This window comes from Haemorhous mexicanus, chromosome 11 (assembly GCF_027477595.1).
Source record: "Haemorhous mexicanus isolate bHaeMex1 chromosome 11, bHaeMex1.pri, whole genome shotgun sequence".
NCBI classification, from domain to species: Eukaryota; Metazoa; Chordata; class Aves; order Passeriformes; family Fringillidae; genus Haemorhous; species Haemorhous mexicanus.
The window spans coordinates 17,044,298-17,065,861 of NC_082351.1; the positions used below are offsets into that span (position 1 = coordinate 17,044,298).

Sequence of the window (21,564 nt, forward strand, 5' to 3'; positions counted from 1 at the left end):
CTTCTGCTTCCATTTACTTTAATATTTTCCTCCCTTCAATAAAATCTTAAAGCAAGGACTGGCTTACTCCATGCTAAATAAATGCAGTACACACGTATAAAACAATACACACATTTAATGACGGATACAGAGTACCTAATTCCCTGCTTATCGGGCAGCCATTACCAAGAGACTTGAGAAGATGAAGCAAATAAAAATTCAACTTCCCACCTTTGACTGCAGTGATTTAAGGGGTGTGCTCTTTTCTAGTGGCAACGCAATAAAATCAAGCTGGTGCTAAAGGAATTTGTAAATCTGTAAATCTCTACCCATGTCAGTTCTCTGTGCAGTAAAGAGAGGCTGAAAGCATTATCAGTAACCTGAGCAGCCCACTGAAAAGGGAATGATCAGAATGCAGAATACATACAGTCACTACGGAGGGAATCGTTAATGAGCTGAAAGAGCGGGAAGCTGTCCCAGGTGTCTGGGGGCTGCACCTCTAACGCTGCGTCCATATCCACCGCAAACAGCGACAGGAAGGTCTCCGCGTGCTCAACCATCAGGTCTGACCACCAAGCAAAGGCCTTCAGAGTTGGCAGAAAAAGATAATAAAGATGGGTATTAGTTCTAATACAGCTCTAATAAAAATGTTAGGCCACATATCTTAAAAAGAAAAAAAAGGTGCATCTCATGGAAACTACCTTTATTGTAAAGAGAACAGTGCTTTGAGTGCTAGCCTGCACGGGCAGTGCTAATCACAGAATTAGGCACTGCTGTTCTAACACAAAGCTTTCTTGTAGAGGGTCTCTTCAGAGCTCCACTGTAAAGGTACGCAGCTGTAATGTAGCAGAGAAAGTTTCATCTGTTCAATTTACAATAAATGACTTCATTAATGATGCTAATTATCAGGGAAAAAAAATCAACTAATTCTTATTTCTAAAGTACAGAAATTTGGGAGTTTCTTCACTGCGCTTGTGGGTTTTCTGACGTGTTTTTCAACAGCTTAAATTCTACTTGGATTCAGTACTTGCATTTGTCTTGAAAAACTAGAAGCCTGAGACATTAAAATCTGTCCTAAGTCATTCACAACCTGTTTTCAAGATATTTCAAACATCACCAGTAAAAGTTATTACAGCACTGTTCATTTTACATGGTTATCTAACACACTACCACCTTCATGATGCTACTGATTAGGAACCCATTACAAAGCTCTACTATCAACATGCCAAGGTAAAAGAAAAGATATCTACGGCAAGCCTATATTTTCACAGAGGCAGGAAAAACATATGTCTAAACTTGAAAACCAAAAAAATATCAGTGAGGTAACTCATTCTCATGCACATGGGTCCTTAAAATTCGCTGTGCGGGCTCTCTGAGGTGACATTCACATCATACATGGCTCAGATGTGAATGCTGCAAATGCATGCATGCGTGTTCAGTAGTCACCTCTGGCTGGGAACATGCAATATGAGAACAGCTGTCCACAGGACCATGTGCTGTCATTTGGAAGTGATAGGAAATTACTCAGTGACTTAAAGGAGCTAAGGAACAGCTTTGTGGCACTTGGCAAGAAAAAGAAACCTCTAGCTTAGGCACAAAAGTGGAAATGAAAGGGAAGACATTGGGAATGGAGGAATCGGTTTGAAGAGGAATTGCCAGTCAGGGAGGGGCATTTTTTGCATGTTTTTGCAGACATGACTAAGCAGAATGGGGTTTCACCCTCTCAGGGTTCAGTTCTGATTCACTGATGTGCACAGCACAACACCAGCTACTGGTTCACCTGGTCACGGAGAGGGAACAGCACCTCTGAAACAGGTTACTGCCATAGTTTTTCCTGTTTTGGCTAGACTTAGCTGCCAGTGATAGTGGAGAGGGGTCTTTGGAACCATTTCCACTCATTCAATCCATTGAAATATAAAGCAGACTGACACTGCCCTGCTATTATTCCATGAGTTGATAAAAAATTGATGCGAAGGCATGGATAGATTGGGCACTGCACTCGGCAGTCTCTTCCCAGAGCACATCCAAGATGTAAAACAAATAACCAAAATAACCACATGACCCCCAAACTAATCTTAGGATTGGGCCTGCCCTGTAATGGGGGTGAAGATGAAGGCACAGCTTCAGTGTCTGCCCATGCCTGAAGCAGCAGCACCTGCAGGTGAGTGTCCCAGTGGTCATGGCATGGGGACAAGGTGGCTACAGCAGAATCCTTTGTCTGCAGACTGTCCTCAGCTTCAGGCCCAAGGAGGAAGGTGCCCAGCTCTGCTGCAGCATCTCCTGCCTGGGGATGCTCAGGGGGTGAAGTGGTAGAGGTGACAGTGGCCCTGGAAGTCTGCAGAGTTGTCACTCTGGGAAAGCCAAAGCCAAGGTGAGGGAGCCTGAGTGGGGCTGAGGTGTGGGGCAGTGGCTCTTCAGTGCTTCTCCACCTTTGGTACTGGTGTCCAGCCAGGCACAGGGCTGAATGGCAGTGAGTGCCATGCTGGGAGGCATCAAACCACTGAGAGACCACAGAAGAACCAAAACCATCAAGAGGCTGGTGTGCTCCTGATGCCTGCTCCAACCTGCTCACAAAGGTGGCTGGGAAAGGAGCGCTGCTGAGCAGCGGGGCTGTGCAGGGTCCTCTTATCTTAGCAAGGCCTGGCTGTGGTTTTCAGGGAGGCTGCAGGGGCTGTCCTTGCTCTGATGTGATTTCTCTGGCTGTGCCTCTGCCTGCCCAGAGCCTGCCATGCTGGCACCCACCCAACACTGCCCCAGGTCTGCAGGCATGGAGCAACCGCTACCAAGGACTGATGGCAACCGGCATTTGGGGGGGAGGGAAAAGAGGGGAGGCCAAAGAATGTCTTCTGTAACAAATCGCAATATAAACACTTCAGAGTCCTGCAATAAGAACCTGCTTTCATGAAAAAGGAAAAAAAGAGCTATTTTAAAAAAAGAAAAGCATATGATCATTGGTGGAAAAAAATTATGCCCAAATCAGTAACAGTTTTCCTTTTGCTTGAAAAGTCAAATTTTAACTCTGTAATTCTCAAACTTCTATCAGGATCCTCAACCTCCTCCCTAATTTCTGTAAGTAGGATTGGTAACACCATACTTAGAAAACCTTTTTCAAGATGGTAACATTTCATTTATTTACCATCTACTTACCTGCTTTGCTTAAATAATAATGTAAAGGGGGGAAAAGTGTGCTTTCTAGCCAAACACACCTATTATTGTATATTTTACACATGGATACACATGTATATATGTATGACCTCAAGGAGTTAAGATACATATATACATATACACATATGTATACATAGAGAGAGAAAATAGAAATTTAAAAACAGGTGAATGGCATTGCCTCTGGCATTTGTCATCAGTCATCCAGAGAAGGGAAAGGGAGCTAGGAGACATCTGATGGGAGAGATGATACAATGCCAGAGACCTCCTGTTCCCAGGTTACAGACATAGGCACACAGACTCTGCTATTTCTGCCTGTGCTGCACTGCTTCCTTCTAATGGGTAAGCAAACCCAACTGACTAGACATGATACACCTCTTGTAATGATTTTTGAACATGCTCTGAGTATTATTTTCTACATTCTCATTAGGGAGTCTGCCTGGATGTCCACATGGGGAAAAAAGGGGCATGTGTTAATTGCAAAAACTATTGCTTTTCAGTAAAGTAAGGCATTTCTTCAGTAAGCAGTGCAACTTAATTTTCTACTGAATAACTGAAGTAGACCAAAGAGTCACACCTCGCAGGTCAAGCCTTCTCCAGGTGAGTGGCAACATATAAAAAAAGTCAGCTGGAATTATACAGAGAGAAAAATAAAGTATAATACCTCAGCAATGCTCATTGCACAGTGACAGTGTAATGTGGCTACAACACATAATAAAAATCAGTGATAAACCACCCAGCCTCTTCTCTCTCTTCCCTGGGTGCAATTCAAAGTGCGCAGAGAGCTGGCCAACTGCCTGTGCACTGCTGAAATGCCACAGCCACCCTCAGGACAGGGATTCAAAATGCACCGACAGTGTGCTGGGCTTTTGGAGAGGGATTTCATCCTTCCACGTCACCGTTCAGAACAAGGGACAGGGATGCCTCCTATCTGTCTTGGCATTAACCTTCTGTCTCTAATCAAAACCTTGTGACACAAGAGATGCTGGAGAACAGTTCTGAGCCTTCCTCATCATGTGAGGATCTTGGCAGCATGGCTGGCTGAGTGTGACTGGTCCTGCAACTGCTTCCTCTTTTCAAAATAAGCTGTGTTTTAAAAAACAGCTCCTTCCCAGCTGGTTGTACATCCAGCCTGTGCTGGTGAAGAGTGGAATAAAACAGTTTTTGCACAAGCATAGTGCTCTCAAGCACCCCTTGCTTTAGTAAAAAGGAGGTTTATTTCACTCCTCACCCCATATATTCTCTCTCTACATATAAATACTGTATATCCAGTACAAGGCACATACAGACAAAACCAGAGGAAGACCACTACCATTCTAGGCACTCGTGTAGTACTTAGTCCATCTCCACCACAGTGTACTAGAGGTTGGGTGAATGCAAACAACAGGTAACAACAGGCTGAGGAGCGAGTCCAGGCAGGTAGGGTTGTGTTGGGATGTAACTGCAGCGCTCGTAAAATATACCCATTGCTGCATGCATGGACTGGACTGCTATGCCACATTTACCCTCTTGTGTCAGGCTACCAGCTCTGCAAGCAGCCGACCCAAAGTTGCTGTTACATTCCTCGGTCAAAGTTACGGAAGCGAGGGCAACCAGGGTAAAATCCCAGTAGGAAACATGGCACTGAGAGGGCATGCACGGAATATGACAGGAGTGACTCGTTTCATTCGGTTTAGTCACATACCTCTTTCCCCTGCCAGGATCATCCAAGATTGAATGAACAGTAGAGAAACAGGGAGGAAATTTAAATATGTAATCAGGCGTTAGTTGGGTTTTGTGGATTGCTGTGTATTATCAATAAGTAAAACTATACTGCATATTTAATACACACTGGAATGATTTTTAGGTGATTGTGAAATTATTTATCAAATGCTCTTAATGCAAAATATTGAGTATATCTATATATATATATCAATGAGAAGGAAAAGAGAAAATAGTGAAAGAGTGCAACAATACTACAGTCATAAACAATAACTGTTCAGTCCGAATTTTAAAATTATTAACTTTTCAGTACGCATTCAAGAGCACCAGATTTACAGAGAACTCAGGGCTCAATCCTGCAAATACTTACATGGGTATGCAACATCACCTGCTCAGGGAGAAATGTCCTGACGTGCTGAGAGCAGGACTACAGCCAGCCATGCCAGCTGCCTGTGGGACCAAGTGTTTCCAGAACCAAGCCTCATGATTTTCTGGTGTATATCTGACTATGACATGGTTTCAGTGGTTTTAATACACAATTCTTTCTGTTAAGGTGCTTCAAAGAGTTAACAGTGGTTGTATTAGGCCTTAGGTAACCCAGACAATGAGTAACAGAGCATAGCTCATCCTAACCTCAGTGACTAGTAATTGAGGTATTACCAATAAGCCAAGGCAGAAGAGGCCAACAGGAAACCAGGTGAGTTAATCATGTACTGGAGAGGCCCAGGGAGACCCCTGGAAACAACCTGAATTCTCACAAAGGGGCAGAAAGGAGAATTGTTCTGTTTTGTTGCGGTTTTCCTTGCTCCCCTCCGGACAGCAGGAGCAGCAGCTGCAGCAGGGACCCCGCCCATGCCGGCTGGAGGCACACAACACAGCTCATGATTTGGAAATACGACCTTTCTGGAAAGTGAACAGGCTTGCTCTTGCAGGTAGCTGGTGGTGAACATTTGGGGCAGATTGGCCCTGTCAGAAAGGCTGGAGACTGACATCGAGGAGAGCACAACTCAGTTAATTCATCCTTTAGCCCTCCCTCCCCTCTGAAAACACATTCCTCCCAAAGTGTACCTTGCCTTCATCGTACTCCAGTGTACTTTCAGCTTTTAAAAAAGATAACCCATCACCAGCTGGGAAGACATCACACAAATATACAAAGCTCCCACCAGATCCTGTGGAAGACCTGGGGGGACACGACCTCGCTGGGGACGCTGCTCACCTCTGCATGGTGCTCTTCGTTTTGCTGTAGGACTTCAATTACCAACTCTGCCAGACGTATTGTATCTTCTAACTTTTTAGCTGGTGTGACTAACCGGCCTACATTCTCTGTAGTACAAGAACTCAAGTTAAAAGGAAGGCAGGGTGAAAAGCTAGACGAACAGTGAGTTATTTTAGAGGTTAAAAAAAAAAAACCCATAATATTCTGCAGCTTTAAAGATCTTTTCATGCATATGTTAAATGCTTATATAATTAGTACTGAGCAAACCAGAAAGCCATTCGTTATTATACTATGAAAATACAGTGCTCCAGCTCCAAATTTCACAATACTGTCAGAGTTGGTTTGCTTTATGGTGGCACTTTATTAGCTCAAATAAGAACATCACATTCCCTAAAGACAGCATCTGGCCACTAATGTATGAACAACATGTATCCTTCGATGTAGATGATGCTATTATAGGAATCATATCTATATTATTTAAAAATTCTTTAAGATGATCAATTCAAACAAATCTGTCTGCATTTGTAATAAATTGTCAGACTCGAGCAATTTAAATGTCACCTGCTTCTAAAAGCAAAACTCGCAGGTCTATCTTGCTCCAGGATTTAACTCCACAAGGGTCAGGAGTTATGCATGCTGGAGGGAGTGAAAAGTGAAAATCCCACACTCATGGGTAAGATTTATATAGGAAAAGAGACACAACTTTAAAACAAAAACCCCGCAAAACAAACCAAAGAGTTTAAATCCTGGAGCTTGGTGTTTACCTAGGTTATTTTGCAGTGTTTTCTGAAAAGTCTAAAAAATAATTATATTATATTCTTCCAGGTAATTTATATTATGAATAATCTATTAAAAATAGGAGGTGCTAACAATATGGAGCATTTAGAGCATTTCATTAGAAATAATGTAGAGGAAAAGAAAATAGCCACAATTTCCCTGAACGACAGCTTTCACAGACCTGACCACAGACATGTCTGTCTGGCTCACACCCAGGTCCCAGCCCCAGCTCTCCTGAGCAGTAAGGGCAAAGAGAGGCATTTCACTACACAGCCAGTCCATACCTCTGCATCCATAGGTATCTTGGCCTCTCCATGGTATCAAAGGGCAGCTCACTGCCCTGGGGTGTGCAAACTCTCCCTGTGATGGTTGTTTGGAGCAGAAGTGGAGTGGGAGACCTGCCCCCTTGGGATCCATATGCCAACAGGACAAGTATTCACAGGGCATCTCGCTCCAGCCTTCCACACACCCTGTTTTTTCCCTAGTGTTTTGGTCTTGTTTACTGGTGGGACAGAAGCTTGAGGTTCCACAAGGTGGCCTGTTCTGCTTGACTGGGTCACCCAGGGAGAAATCCCTGCCTTGCTGAAGGCTCAGGGAGCTTACAGGACTTCATTCTCCCCCTCAAAGTCTTGCCAGCCCCTAGTTTTCCCTGAATACCTGTTTACAGGTTACACAGCTCCCATGAAAATGAAAGCCATATGTTTCAGGACAGTCCCAAATGTGGCTGGTTTTTGGAGGAACTCAGCAATCTGGAGTCTGGCCTTGTTGGGGCTCAGCTTGGCTGAGGGATGGTAAAGCATCATACAAATGAACTCTACAGTTTTACTGATTTATGGCACAGATAAGGGCCGTGGGTGTTTCTTCTCTAGTTTTGTTGCTGTTTGTTGTATCATTGGAAACCAACAAAAGAAAAAAAAAATCAAGGTTCCCTTTAATATAATTTACTGAGCAAATACTGAAATTGGAAAGCTCCTGGTTAACTTCTCAGTCTTTGTCCTACACTATCCAGCACCTCAATGGCTACAAGAATTAGAAACCACTTCCTTTTGCAAAGGGAGCCCAAAGACAGGTCCCTCAGTAAGATCTGGTTGTTTCTGCACCTCCAAAGCCAAAGGGAAGCTTTTCCATTGATCAGTGCAGCATCAGGCCCATTCTCATTTGCAACATTGATCTGCTCTCAAATATAACTAAAAGACAAAAGTGTTAATAAGAACAACTGCTCAAAGATGCTGTCTTTAAAGAAAATATTGATGCTTATATAACTTTGGCAGCCAGCAGATGTCAATCTTAATTTTTTTCCTTCTTATTTTAAATATTTCCCTGGTTAAGTTACTATACATCAGAATATTCTGCTAAGATAGCTGGAGCACTGACAGTTACATGAAACGTATACGATATACTTATCAAACATTTCATCCAACATCATGTAAAGCTCATACATATTTATAGTTTCCATGCAAAATGTTATGCAACAACAATGTTATTTTGTGCTGACGTTGATATTTGAAAATGTTGCATATGTCAGACATTGCTAGACAAAAAAATGTGGACATTTTGAAATAAATGCTACCTCTAAATCTCTAAAGCCTACCACGTCGCGCTAGGTGGTTTGTATGTATAAAGCTGCATACGAGGACTAGCTTTCTACTGCTACACGAGCGGCTGCTAGACTAGGAACCCACTGAATAAAAGAAAGGAAGACTATTACAGTACTTGGCGGCTGTTTGGCCATGCCTTTGAGCATATGATCTATCATGTTAGTCTGCGTTTGAGGAGATGATGGTGGCCCAGCCGGCGGCTTCGGCTTGGGCGGACGGGCTGGTGGTGCGTGACGGAGAGAGAGACGCCAAAAGTAAAGAGACAAATGACTTCATAAACAGTGACAAAAAAGATGGGAATTTCAAAAGGAACATAAGCAGAAATGATCGAATACAAATGGAATAAGCTGCTGGGTTTTTGCTTATTGGAATTTGGGGTATTACACGGTAATGACACCATTTGACAACACGTATTCTAGAAGTCAGCAGAGTCAAAAGTCCTACAGCACCATGCAATCAGAAAGCTAAAAATTCAGTGCAAGTATGAAACCACACTTAGTGCAGTCACACGAGGAGACTGAGAGGGGTTAATTCAGCTAAAACGCTGGAATTCAGAAAAGGTGAACTAAAAAACACAACTTGAAGTCAGCTCCCCAATGCTTAGGCACGTTTAGCAACAGAATAATGAGCCATAGGAATTAATTGCTTTGCAAATATCAATTACACATTTTAGAATTAAACGTCACTGTTGGTTAAAGGGAGCTATAAAATATTCTTGTGCAATTTAAACATGTAAAAAAATCTGTCACTTAAAAATGTGTGGTTCCTGATCGTTTCCAGCTCATTTAATTATTTTCAACTTGGAATTCTAGTGGCTTTTATATTCTGGGTTGAATCATATATAAAAACTTGCCAGCTCTATCAAATATGTTACTTGCTATTCCAAATGTTAGAATACTGCAATCAGGACTTGACCCATCTGTCATATAGTTTACAATATCAGCATAGGAAAAATTCAAAGAAAATAGCCTTTCCTTTTACATACACCCAGAGAATAAATTATATGCTGTGAATATATTAACACAATAGTTTCTATTCCTTTTAATAACAGTTTTTAGCAGCATTGTGACTATTTTTAATCATGCCATTTGCAAGGAATTTGGCATATTTATCTGGACATTCTATTGCCAAAAGTCCTTGCCATTTTGCTTGCATTTTCCAGTGGGGGAAAAAAAAATCAGTTGGCTTGTGCAAAGGAGATTTGGAGATTTCTGATTGCTTTTATTTCTCACAGAACTACAACACTTATCAAAGTATAATAAAGAATATTCGAGTAAACCATTAAGGAGTATGAGTTAGGTTAGTGTCCCTCTCCATACACAGGGATAGATACACATACATACATATATAAAATCACACACAGTGCACACACGCTCACACACACACACACACACACACACATTTTTAGTCTTTTAAGCTGTGTAATAATTAATTCAGACTCTCAGATTCAAGCTACTGGCTTTCTTTTCCTTGTTTTCTTACAACAGGAAAAGCAAATCTATTCATTCATCTCTGGAGTAATCCTGATCTTTGTTCAACATTTACCAATGATTACTTTGTCCCCAGAAACAAACCTCTCAGCCTCAAGTGACAAAAATAACTGCTTTTTTGGGCGTTGGCCTAATGACTTTTACTCTGCTTTAAAACATTAGCAAGAATTCAGTTTGGCTACTCACTGATTACTCCTGAGTTTGATATGCAAATGTAGGAAGAGTATTTTACTGCCCATTGCTATGGAGAGCAGTTTGTGCCAAGGTCTCTGGATGGGAAGGGATGGTGGGGAGAGGGAACTGCACATCTTCTCCCACCCATGTCTGGCAACCACAGGGTGGGAGCCCCTCGCCACCCAGGGGAGTCTGCTGGGTGGCAAAGTTGGGGGTATCAAAGAGAGAGAGCTCTTCCTAAGAGTACCAAAGCCAAGGTGAAAGGAATCTGAGTTTCACCCCACTGCACACGTCAGCACTGCAGCCCTCAAGCATCCTTAAATGTGGAGTCCAGCCCCTGCATCCCTAACAGCTACCCATCCAAAAATATCTCCTAGGCTTCACAGACATCCAGACTCCAGAGTGTTGAACGGGCCTGATTAGCACAAGTGTTTTCTGTCCTAGGGAAAAGTCATTAATAGAGAAAGAGGAGGAGGAAAAGGCAAGAGATACAGCAGCATCTTCACGAGTCGCTGGTGCAGCGCGTACAGAACAGCTTGGAGGAGGCTCCCGCTGTGCAGTTGTCAGCACAGTGCCCCAGGGTGGCTCTCACTTCTCTGGGGGGCCTGTGAGAGACCCCTCCAACACCTTACCCTGCTCCTGGCATCCCCCCACCACCCCCCGCTCTTGGAAACAAGCTCCCACAAGGCACTGGAGCAGGCTAAGCAACAAACTCCTGATATAATTCTGATCTGGCCCAATCTGCACAAATATTCAGCTCTTTTCACACATTTTAGTTTTTCAGACCCAAATTCAAGGCTCTTGCATGACGGCTGCAGAACCACCTGGAGGTGAAGGAGGGGAAGAGTTCTCTCTGTTCCTGTGGGCACTGAACACCCGTGAGCCCCAAGTCATGCTTTTCTTTGTTGTCTCTTTATCGCAAGAAAATTTAAAATATTAAGGTCTGGCTAAGGAAAGGGATTAATTTCCTCTGTAAATTTAAACAGAAATTGGGTTGTGACAGCCATGCACTATGAGGCACTAGAGCTCACACACTTCTCTAGGTCCAGGTCTCAGAGATGACATGTAAGGTCCCTTTCAGGGGTGGCTCAGCTTCCACTCAGAGCAAGGGAGATGTGTGAGGCTGGATGGGTTTTATGGCACTTGCTCGTGATCAGCTGCAGCGTGTGGCAGGTTTTGTTTCACTTTGGCTTTTTTTTTTTCCCTGTCCTTTTCCTCTCTGATCCTTCACTACAGCCAGTTTACTATCAGAAAGGCTCTTGTGCTTGCTGCTCATGTGTGTCAGATGAGTAAGGTTTAAACACCTTCATCACTGAAATCAGAGCAGATTCTTACTGCCTCAAAGTGCTTTCCTGGACAAACTCTTCTAAAGGTTTTTATGCTTCTGCATGATACTGGCACATAAAATACTTGCAGAAGCTCAATTACTTGAAAAATTCGGGGTTTGTGCTTGCAATGAGCTTCAGCCTGCAGTAACAGGTATACTGATAAATCTGTGCTACACTGGTATAGATATTGCACACAATTCATTGTGTGTGGTTCTTTACAGACTGGAAAATTTTCAAACTACGTATTTCTACCTCAGCACCATGATTTCTGCTACAGGGGTTACTAAATCATCAGCAACATTAAGAATTACGCTTGCAATAGGAGAAGAAAATTATTGACTTTTCATATTTTTTAAAAGCATAGCCACTGATTCAATAATTTCCTCATAATAATTAAAAATAAATGACCGTTGCCAAAGGCTTTAGCATCCAAGTGCTATGTGTGCATTCAATTGTGAGACACTTTTGTATCAAAATGATACAAAAAGCTGCTGTTCTCAATACAACTATAAAGCATAAGGAACTTTTAGCCCAAGGACAAGGCAGGGCAACCTTCTATTATACTCATGAAATTAATTTGCGTGTATCTGAAAGGGATTTCAGTAATGGTATTTTTTCTCTCAAAATAAGATGGTTTGTTTTAAAGGAAAGATTTTTTTTTTTTTTAAATTCAGAAAGAGATGCTAATTTACCTCAAAACCTCAATATACTGAAGAGAGAACTGCTCTCCCTGCTCTCCTGATTTTCTAATGATTATTGAGCCTAGTGAAGAATCTGTGCGTATCTGAATTGTGTCTCATGCCCCAAGCAGCAAGTTGCTCCTGCAGCTGGTGGGAGACTCATAGAAAGAAAATGTCAGAATGCAGATCTCTGAATTTTTGAAGCTGTTGCAATAACTTTGCACTGCTTTAGACACTGCCTTTGAAAAGTCAAGAGGAAATCTTGAAAGCTGTGTAACGATTCTTTGTTAAACACAGCCCAATGCCACTTCAAGGAATGAACCAAATAAAGCAGCATTTCAGCACACATGGATACAGGTTATAGTCATGCCTGAATGAAAGCATAGGATTTACTAATGACTTCAGCCTCCACTCCTGCACACAAAGATGGATATTTTCATATATTTTACATTTTTATTTACTCAAACAATGCAATTTTATTTTCTTTTTAAGCTTTGTGATTTATCACAAATTCTGGAGTGATTGGCCAGCAGGGGCTGGGCTGACAGATCACACAGGACCTCTCCTTGCCTTGGACCTGGTCAATTGAGAGGCAGCTCAGCTCCTCAGCTGAGTTACAGATACGTGCACAGAGCTTCCCAGGCTGAGATCCAGAAACAGGGAAGGCGAGTGACGTAAAGTGAGCATGGGACTGTGACAAGGGCCAGTACAACTGCCTTGGAAAATGGCACTGCTCCTTAACAACCTGCTGTGCTGCTCTAGTCTGAAACCAAGCTCTCCTGCTCCCGCTGCCTCGGTGCAGGATGCCTTCCATGCCTGCTGGGGCGAGTGTACCACCCAGATGCTCCATGGCTGGTGCCAGCTCGGGCTGGTGCCGCCCAAGCTGCCGTGCTCAGTCCCTCTCCTATGGGGACACCCAGGTCCCCAGCCTGACACAGGCACCTGAGAGATGTCTGCCTCTGTACAGGCACTGCAGCTGCCCCTCGGTGCTCCGTGGGCAGCACTGACCCCTGAACTGAGCGAGTTCCAGCTCCACACTCACCTGGCATCAGCACTGAGTGTGTTTTCAACTGGGGCTGAGCTTCCCCAGGAGGCCACCCAGGGAGGACAGAGTGTGCCAGCCGTGCAGCACAGCGAGGTGTGGTGCCCTGGGAAACTCCTTCCCTGCACAGGGGATGGAGCTGAGCTGCTGCTGGACAAGCAAAATCCTGGTATTTTTGGATAGCTCAATTTGCCTTGGGGACAGAGCGATAGGACTTCAGTAGATCCCTCTGCACTCCAGCTACTTTCCATGAGATGTCCCACTGCTCTGCCACCCACACTCTGGCACTAAGCACCGAGGTGAGATCTGTCTCCTTCACTGCTCATCTCTGTGCACCAACTCAGCACTACCACGAGAAACCTCTCCTTACAGAGACCAAACCTAAATTGCAATATGAGAATTACTCAGCCTGAAAACTGAACTCCCTCCCCCCAGTCTTATACCAAACACAATCAATTGTCAAACTGACAATTCTGCCTTGGCTGGCATCACCTCTGAAGCTGCCTGTACCGAACTCCAGCAGTGTCAAGTGGCACTTGTGTTCATGGGATCCGTGTGCATAAGGGATGGAGAACTTATTATTTTCTAAAATAATTATGTATACATAAATGAACATTTATTAAAAGGTTACAATTATTAATCTGAGTGTTTGTAGCTTTGTCTGATTAATAATTGAAGTAATTTATTTTAAATTCTTTTAGAGCAATTCCCTGTTTAATGTCCTATTTCAATATTTTAATGCAAGGCAAGAGACTACACATTTCTCAGGAGAAAGGAGAACTAAAGGGTAACATTTGTGTGTTTAAGAAGTTGTTTTCAGGGTATTATTTTTATTCTTGCTTCTGGCAAAATAAAAAAGTCAGGCCAAACCCCAGTCACTTTTGACTCCACTTAAGCTGAGGAACCAGTTTCAAGTGAGTCCTGCTGACCTTGCCTGAAAATTTTTTATTTAAAACCAAGGCAGATTTGTGGGCACAAAGCAGTGGAGTCACAACTCCCTGTGTCCTTTCACTTGCTCCAAGCATTGGGAAGAAACAGGTTATTTTTAAACAAGCTGGGGCACAGGAATGTCATTCTGAACTTCTAAACTGCAGGCATGTGACAGGTTGCTGCAGCAAGCACGATGCTCCATGCAGTTATTGTGCTTAATGCACAACAGCCTGTGCTCACTCTAATATTTACAGTTAATGGTAATAATTGGGACTGTTCTATTTACTTTTGTTTATTTGCACCTTTCATATATGTAAGAAAAAATTAGTCTCCATATTCTAAATATTGATTGCTATTTACAATTCATCTTACTATGAGGCAATAGATTATGGGCCAAATTTGAGCTGAGGAGGTCTGGGGAAGCCAGAACCTGGCCCAGCCTCTTGTACTGCTCTTCTAAAGCAATTTCTCTGTGCAAATAGAGCTGAAATCAACCAGATCCTTTCTTTTTCCCCCCACAAAACAGAACAATCTACTCACAAAAAGAAATGAACAGTTCAAGTTTCAAGGACTTTGGAACTAGGACTCTGGGATACAACAGAAACGAGCAGAGGGGCTGCAGAGCTCCACCATCCCTTTTGCAGAGAGGTGCACTTGAGCTGAGCCTTTGCCTTGTTACATGTCACCACAGGTTATAAACGAGAGACAAACATGACTTCTGTCCCACCAGATTGTTTTTTACACATTAACAAATAAATAGGAATAAAGAAATAAAGAAAAACCCAGTCCTCCCATCAGGGCAGAAAACAGAAGGTATGAAAACCAAAAATGAACGTTAGTTTACTTATAAATGTGCTTGTTAGGTGTGGAAAATTAATGGCCAAATCACCAACATTTTTTCACCCAAAATGAGCTGCAGTTCTTTTGAAAAACAAGAAACCTTCTCTTTACAAAGACTAGATTCTCCTCTACAACTGTCTCCTAAGAAGGCACTACATCTCTACAGGGTATTTTAAATCTACACTCTATTCTATGAAAGGAGGAAAAGGAGATTATGTAGACAGCACAAATTAACTCCTTAAGTATCAATGCATCTCCATTTTCAGCCTGAAGGAGAACATATCTTAAGGAGCTATGAAAATAGAAAACAAAATAAATATAACTCAACAGTCCTAACAATTTATAATGCATATACAATTGTTCACCTGCGTCCTTTTGATTCTCTATATGAAAGAGAGAAAGCAACAAGGAGAGAAAAGAGAGAAACAAGAACAGATATGCAGGATTAATGAGCAAGTGGACCGCACAGCCCCCCAGTTATGCGTGATATATGACATTAGAAAAAAAGAAAAGTCGCCCCGTCTCGCCCCCCGCCCCCCCGAGCATGGGGTTACCAAAGGAAGCTCCTTTCACGGAGAGAAAACGCTGCACAAATAGAAAACCAGAGAGGGAGAGCTCTGAGGACACAGAGGGGGTCTCCGAGTGACAGCAGGGTCGGGGTGTCCCCTCCAGACCTCGGTGCAAAGGAGTAAGTAAAAAAATCGAGGAGGAGAGCAAGTAGAGTGCATCCTTTCGCTGAGAGCTAACAGACAGGAGACATTAAGATCTGATGTACAGAGAAAGGACAGCCTTATACGATCTTATACACAGGATTGGGTAAAGATTTTATACGCAGGCAAAGGGATGGCTTTTTCCAAGTGTCCTTTATCTGACCTCTAGCTCACTTCTCCACAATGTAGCTGCTACCTTTTGATTGTGTACCAGTGACAAGCACTTTACAAACTGGGGTTACACAGAAGCAAAGTAAAAATGCATTCAGGTCACGGACATAAAGAAGAACTGAAAAAACTTACAGACAGTCTGAGTTTGTCACAAACAGATGGGTTAATTGTCTAACCTGGTTTAGGCTGATAGAAAGTGACTGGACTTCTCACACTGGGTTTCACAGACAGAAGCAACAGACAAGCCAATGCTAAAAGACTTGAAGCAAGGAGAGTGAGTTGGTTTGGATCTGGACTTTCTTGAGGTAATGAGAACAGAGAAAGTGAGGACAGCATGGAGAGGAGGGTGGTAGGTACTCACGAATGGTTAAATCCATCACTTGAGAGGCCAAGCAGAAGACAGGATGCTCATACATTTCTCTCTTTTTCCCTATAAAAGAGGATTTGGGCATGCAAGAGGCTTAGGTCAGAGGTAAAGAGGTTACAGGCTATAGGTCAGAGGAAAACTTCATATCAGGTTAAAAGGAAAGCCACAGAGTATTTTGGGATACACACAGGATAAAAAGAAGAAAAAAAAAAAAAGAAAGAAAAATAAAAAGGAGGGTTAAAATTTGAGATCTACTGGATTAACCATTCAGCATGCCCATGAGTCACAAGAGAGGCTGTGACCATGACTCTAGAGGTTTGCTCTGAACTGTTTGCAAGAATATAATGATCAAAACATCATGAATAGAGGGAAATAGATTATCATTGGTTTAAGGCTCCAAGATACTAAGGATTTCAGCCTTCAGTATCTAAGGCTTTCACAGGTATTTCTTCATAAGCATAGCCTTAAGCACTGCTGCCACTGATTTGGTTCTGCATTTCTGACAAAAGGGCCTTACATGTGGCTATTCAACTGTCATTCAAAAGCAAGATTTCAAAGCCATGTCCAGTGAACAGGAATGTGTCTCAGCAAGGTAAACTTGTCATTTGCTCTTCTAAGGAAGTATTTGAATATGCAGTGGACTATGCTCATGAGAGAAAACCTGATGCATGCAGCTGGCGGATGTTGGGTTGTTCAAATTAACAATCCCAGCATGCTTGGAAATTGGTGTTACAACCACTTTTGTAGAAATAGCATCAAAAAGTGGCTGTGGCCAATCACAGATAAAGGAGGAGAAAAGCAGAAGAGAGCAGATAGTGTGGAATGAACTATTTCTCTGAAAAGGCAGCTGGAAAAAAAAATAGGTTTGTTGCTTCAAAGTATTCCCAGACCTAAAAGTCACAGTGCAAAAAGAGAGTGCAGATAATTAACACAACCAAGAAGAATTGAGGCACAAAAGGAAAAATACACACTAACTGTTCTACTTTGGAAATGAATGCATTTTTACTTACAGATCATAAAGTTTGTTTTTGCATAGATTTATCTGAAAGAAGAGAGCAAATCTTACCAACGAGTTAGTGATATTTATACAGAGAACCTAAGGGAGCCAGCCCTGGCTAGAAGCATCCATCAACAGAAAAGCTGTTTTTGATTCTCAGTCCTTCTCCATCCTTGTCAAGTATATTTAAACATTGCATTTTACAGAATACACCAATTAAAGTATCCTCTGAAGTCGAGTACTTCGATAAATTGCCTGATAATACAGTGCTTATGAAACCTTCGTTCCTTCTCTATTTTTGTCACTCATTACCAAGTCAAGAGTTGGTAAACATCCTTTTAGTGCCCAATTCTTAAGTGTTTCTCACTGGATGCATAACAATGAATTCATTACCACTGGTACACAATTTGCATCATTAGACAGAAAAAAAATGGAAAAAGAGAGCACATGTCATGTACAGAACCTGGACAATTTGCCATATAATAACAACCCAATTTTTCATGTAAACAAGAACGAAGAACAAATCAGAGGGAGTTTTAGTTTGGGGTTTTTTTGTCTCCTCTCAATATTGTCCTATAAGCACACAACAATAATCTTGGCTGTGGGAAAGCTTCACACCACACACGACAGAAACCCAGAGTCTAGAGCAGAACATACCATTCATCTGGAAGACACAGGTTTAAGTAACTGGGAACTTGGAAAAAGTTGGGTGGGAGTTTGAAGTTGGGAACAGCAGCCAACAAGGTACCAACATAAACTGATAACATATAAAGAACGACTGAATCATAGAGCTTCAGTAACACATATCCTCCAGCAAACTTTAAAATGTCTTTTTGATGGCTACATGTGTCTCTGGTCACTGGTTATTATTCTCCCATAACTTAAAAGGTCAAAAATATCAGCTTTGCCAGATTCAGAGTGACAAGAAAGAAATCCGATGCAAGTATGGGATCACTGATCAATGACTGCAATGCAAACTGCAAAGACAATGAAACACACCCAGAAAAAAAGACATTTTAAATTGGCTACAAATGATTAAACATAGATCAAACAGTTTTTCAGCTTTTTATTTTTCATTTGTCTCCTGAAGTGTCACAAGCAATTAGCTGCAGTATACCTTCAGCTGTAAAGATGACATCCCAAGTATTTTTCAATTTGTTTTTTAAAACCACGACGTGAGTCTGAATACTGCACCACTGGCCAAATGCACTAACGATCAAAGGAAAAAAAGCTACAGTTCTTTTTAACTGTTTCCTCTCTCCTTTCCAGAAAAAGAAATGATTTGCATAGCTTCCATTCTTAACTGCTTCCGAAGCCAACACCACAAAAATGATTCTGAATCACAAGTTTTACCGACAAGAGAGTAAATAGCAAATGAGCTTTTTTTAAAGAGCTCCCAGCCACCTAAGTTGCCACCTAGAAACATAAGAAAAATTGTAATTTCAGAAAGAAAGAGCCTTACCTTCAATTTTGGCATACTCTGATAGTCGAGTATAATTGACTAGAGCTGCTTGCTCCAAGCATTTACGGATGACTGTTTTTACCTCCTCTTGAGGGACCGGAGTAACTATGTCTTTCATCAGAACCTTGACACAAGAAAATCTGATTTGTTGTGGCACACAGAACTGCTTTTCTCCAAGCCCAGCACAAACATCCATTCCTATACTAGTGCTGTGTGGCTCTCAGGGCATGTGAACAATCACAGGACTCACTACAAGGTCACCTTGGCCAGCCTAAGATGAGGGACTGTATTATTCCCCTTCTGTATTTACACCGTATGGCATGCCCTGAAGCCTGTGATGATTTTTTGTGTATGACATTAAGATCTATCACAACTTGCCCAGTGCCAAGCAACGTTTTGCCCTTCCCAGGCTCTACTGACTGACTTGGGTTTGGGTCTGGACTTGGCCATACTGTAGCTTAGCAGAGGTGGGAAGGATTTTGGAGTGGAGATGGGGAGGAGGATCATTGTGAGCAGGTTTTACACATCCAGAGGGAACAAGTCTGCCTCAAGATGGGAATTTCACCAAGCAGCAGCCAGGCATTGCTGCCAAGGGTCTGTGACGTGGATCTTTGCCAGGCAGACCCCTCACCCTTACCTGACAACACAGACACAGAATATTGTGCCTTTAGTGGTCAGGCTACACACCTGCTTCTCAGCTGAGGCAGGAGACACCAACCACACCTAAGCCCCACATTTCAGCATGAGATATCATTAATTATGTGTCCTATGCAAAGCTGACAGCTCCTCAAGCTTTTTGAGATGGAAGGATACATGAGAACAGGTCAATTTAATTACTCTCTGCTGTTTCTGTGCTTACCCTTTCCAGCAGTGACAGAGTGGCTTTCAGTGCACCCTCTGGACGGCCAAATGGGAAGCAGTACCTAGAAAAAGCACACCATCTTAGCATTAGACCAAGTGCACATGAAAACCTTTCCTGAGCCATAAAGATGCTTTCCTAAGTCTGTCCAAGCAATTCTCTAGTCTCTGCCTGGAATGAGCAGTCTTTCTATAGGGTAACTTTCTGAAAGGCTTTGTGGGTGTAGACTAAGGTAGCAAAAGAGAATATGGGTTAGTAATAAGCTAATAGTTTTAGCAGTTTCTTAAATCTGGGTGTCACCTGGAGAGTTTTTAGACCTCCTTAGAGAGATAATACCATCTTCTTCTAAAGATGGGGGGAAAAAACGACCCTCTGGAAAGGACATTTATTTCCAGCTGGAGACCTGGCAATGCACCAGGGTGTAGGTAATGCACATCACCCATCTGTGTGTGAATGTGCACAGCCTGCCTGACCTGACCAGTGTGCTGGGGGCCATTAATCTCTTTTTTTGGGGGGGGTTTTTTCCATACTGTAACATCCCTGCAGAAAGCCCTGCCTGTCAATACTAGGAGAAGGTAAATGGGTTATAACTGAGCAGAGAGGAACAGAGAAATAAGAGGAAAGGGATTTTTTGTTGTTATATTTTAGACAAAATCCACAGCTTTACCATGCCTATGGGAACAAGATGGTTTGAAATATCCTTTAAAGGATATATATTTAAAATCACACGCCAGCTATAAACATGCTTCACTGCCCTGTGTAGGTCTGTGTCACTTATGCAAAATTCCTGTGTGCATTCAAAACCTGCCTTTTGGCTTTGCTGCTTATAGGAGGGAGCTGTGAGGAAATCATTCCTCTCGCATTCAGCCTGGGCTCTGTGCCTTTACCTGAAATGTGTGATCTGGTTCTCCAGCAGCACCCGGAGCCGCTCCTTGATCTCTTCGAAACGCTCTTTCTCGTCCACAGTCACAGTTCCTATCCCGTCAGGCCTGCAGGAGAAATGCCACAATGACTCAGACTCCACCTCAGCACCCGGGGACCTCATCCCACAGCACACTGTCCTTTCCAAAAGGACCCTCAGCAACTGTGAGACCTGGGACAGAGGATGTGCCATGCCGACAGAGGGGTGGCTGCAGCAGCACCGCTGCCAAAGTATCAAAAACAAAAAAAATAAACAAGTATCCTCTCTCACAGTGATGATCTGGATGTGGACACCCCCCCCCCCCCCCTTATTTTCATTATTAAAGAAGTTGGGGAAAGCAGATTTCCCTCAAAATACAGGTATATGCAGGGAGTGCAATGCCAGCTCTCATGTCAGGATTGAGCCAGTTGCTGGCAAAATAGGGACTGAATTTCTCCAGAAAAATTCAGCTGCTAATTTAACACAATTCACAGTATAAAAGAATATCAATGACATTTATATAAACATAATATAAAATCCTGCACTCTTTCCTAGCTGCTGAATCACCCCATTATAGAGGTTTCTTGAAGTGAACCATCTTCAATACATTCTGCTGAAATGTGCCTGAAGAGTGACATGCATTTTGCATTGGAAATGCAATGCCTCTTCAGTAGTTCAATTTTAATTTATAAAAACTAACACATTATGCAATTTATCTCAAATTTTCTCAGACTACTTGATGCCCCTCTGTTTGAGGAGTGCACAGGAGTGTGTTGTGAGACACCCAGGTCCTGCTGCCTTGGGGTATTTCTCATCTTTCACGGAGCACAGTGTGCAGACAATCCCTGCTAAGGCTCTTCCTGGGGGCTGGATAATGCCCTGATCCCTGTGTTCTTCTGTCCTGTACCTCTGCTGGTGCCAACCCACCCAATCCCCTCCTTCTCCCCCACACTCACATGGCAAAACCTGCTGTGCAGAGCATCCCAGGTGCGAGGAGGGAGCGAGTCTGATCCACCCATCCACCAAAGGGATCGGCCAGGCACACAATCATTGGCTCTGCTTCCATTGCTGCAGAGCAAAGTCTCAGGATTTGTGTGCTCCTGGGCAACTCTGCTGGCACAGGCAATCTTGAGGTAATGTAAGACATCTTAAAATTGAACAAATGTTCTTACTTAAAGGC

At 42.7% G+C, this 21,564-nt stretch overlaps 1 protein-coding gene across 4 annotated transcripts in view; it reads right to left on the minus strand.

Moving 5' to 3' along the window:
- The window catches only part of CADPS (calcium dependent secretion activator), a 206,374-nt gene that overhangs the window by 49,790 nt on the left and 135,020 nt on the right, over positions 1–21,564 (minus strand). For 3 of the 4 annotated variants that reach the window (XM_059856711.1, XM_059856710.1, XM_059856714.1), the window contains 5 exons: positions 20,371–20,472; positions 19,484–19,547; positions 18,625–18,748; positions 6,059–6,165; positions 407–563 (listed from right to left, as the gene is read on the minus strand). In XM_059856711.1, coding sequence (XP_059712694.1) covers positions 407–563; positions 6,059–6,165; positions 18,625–18,748; positions 19,484–19,547; positions 20,371–20,472 — 554 coding nt within the window. Of the gene's footprint in view, positions 1–406; positions 564–6,058; positions 6,166–15,282; positions 15,301–18,624; positions 18,749–19,483; positions 19,548–20,370; positions 20,473–21,564 lie in introns of all 4 variants that reach the window. The other variant, XM_059856712.1, reaches the window with a different exon arrangement.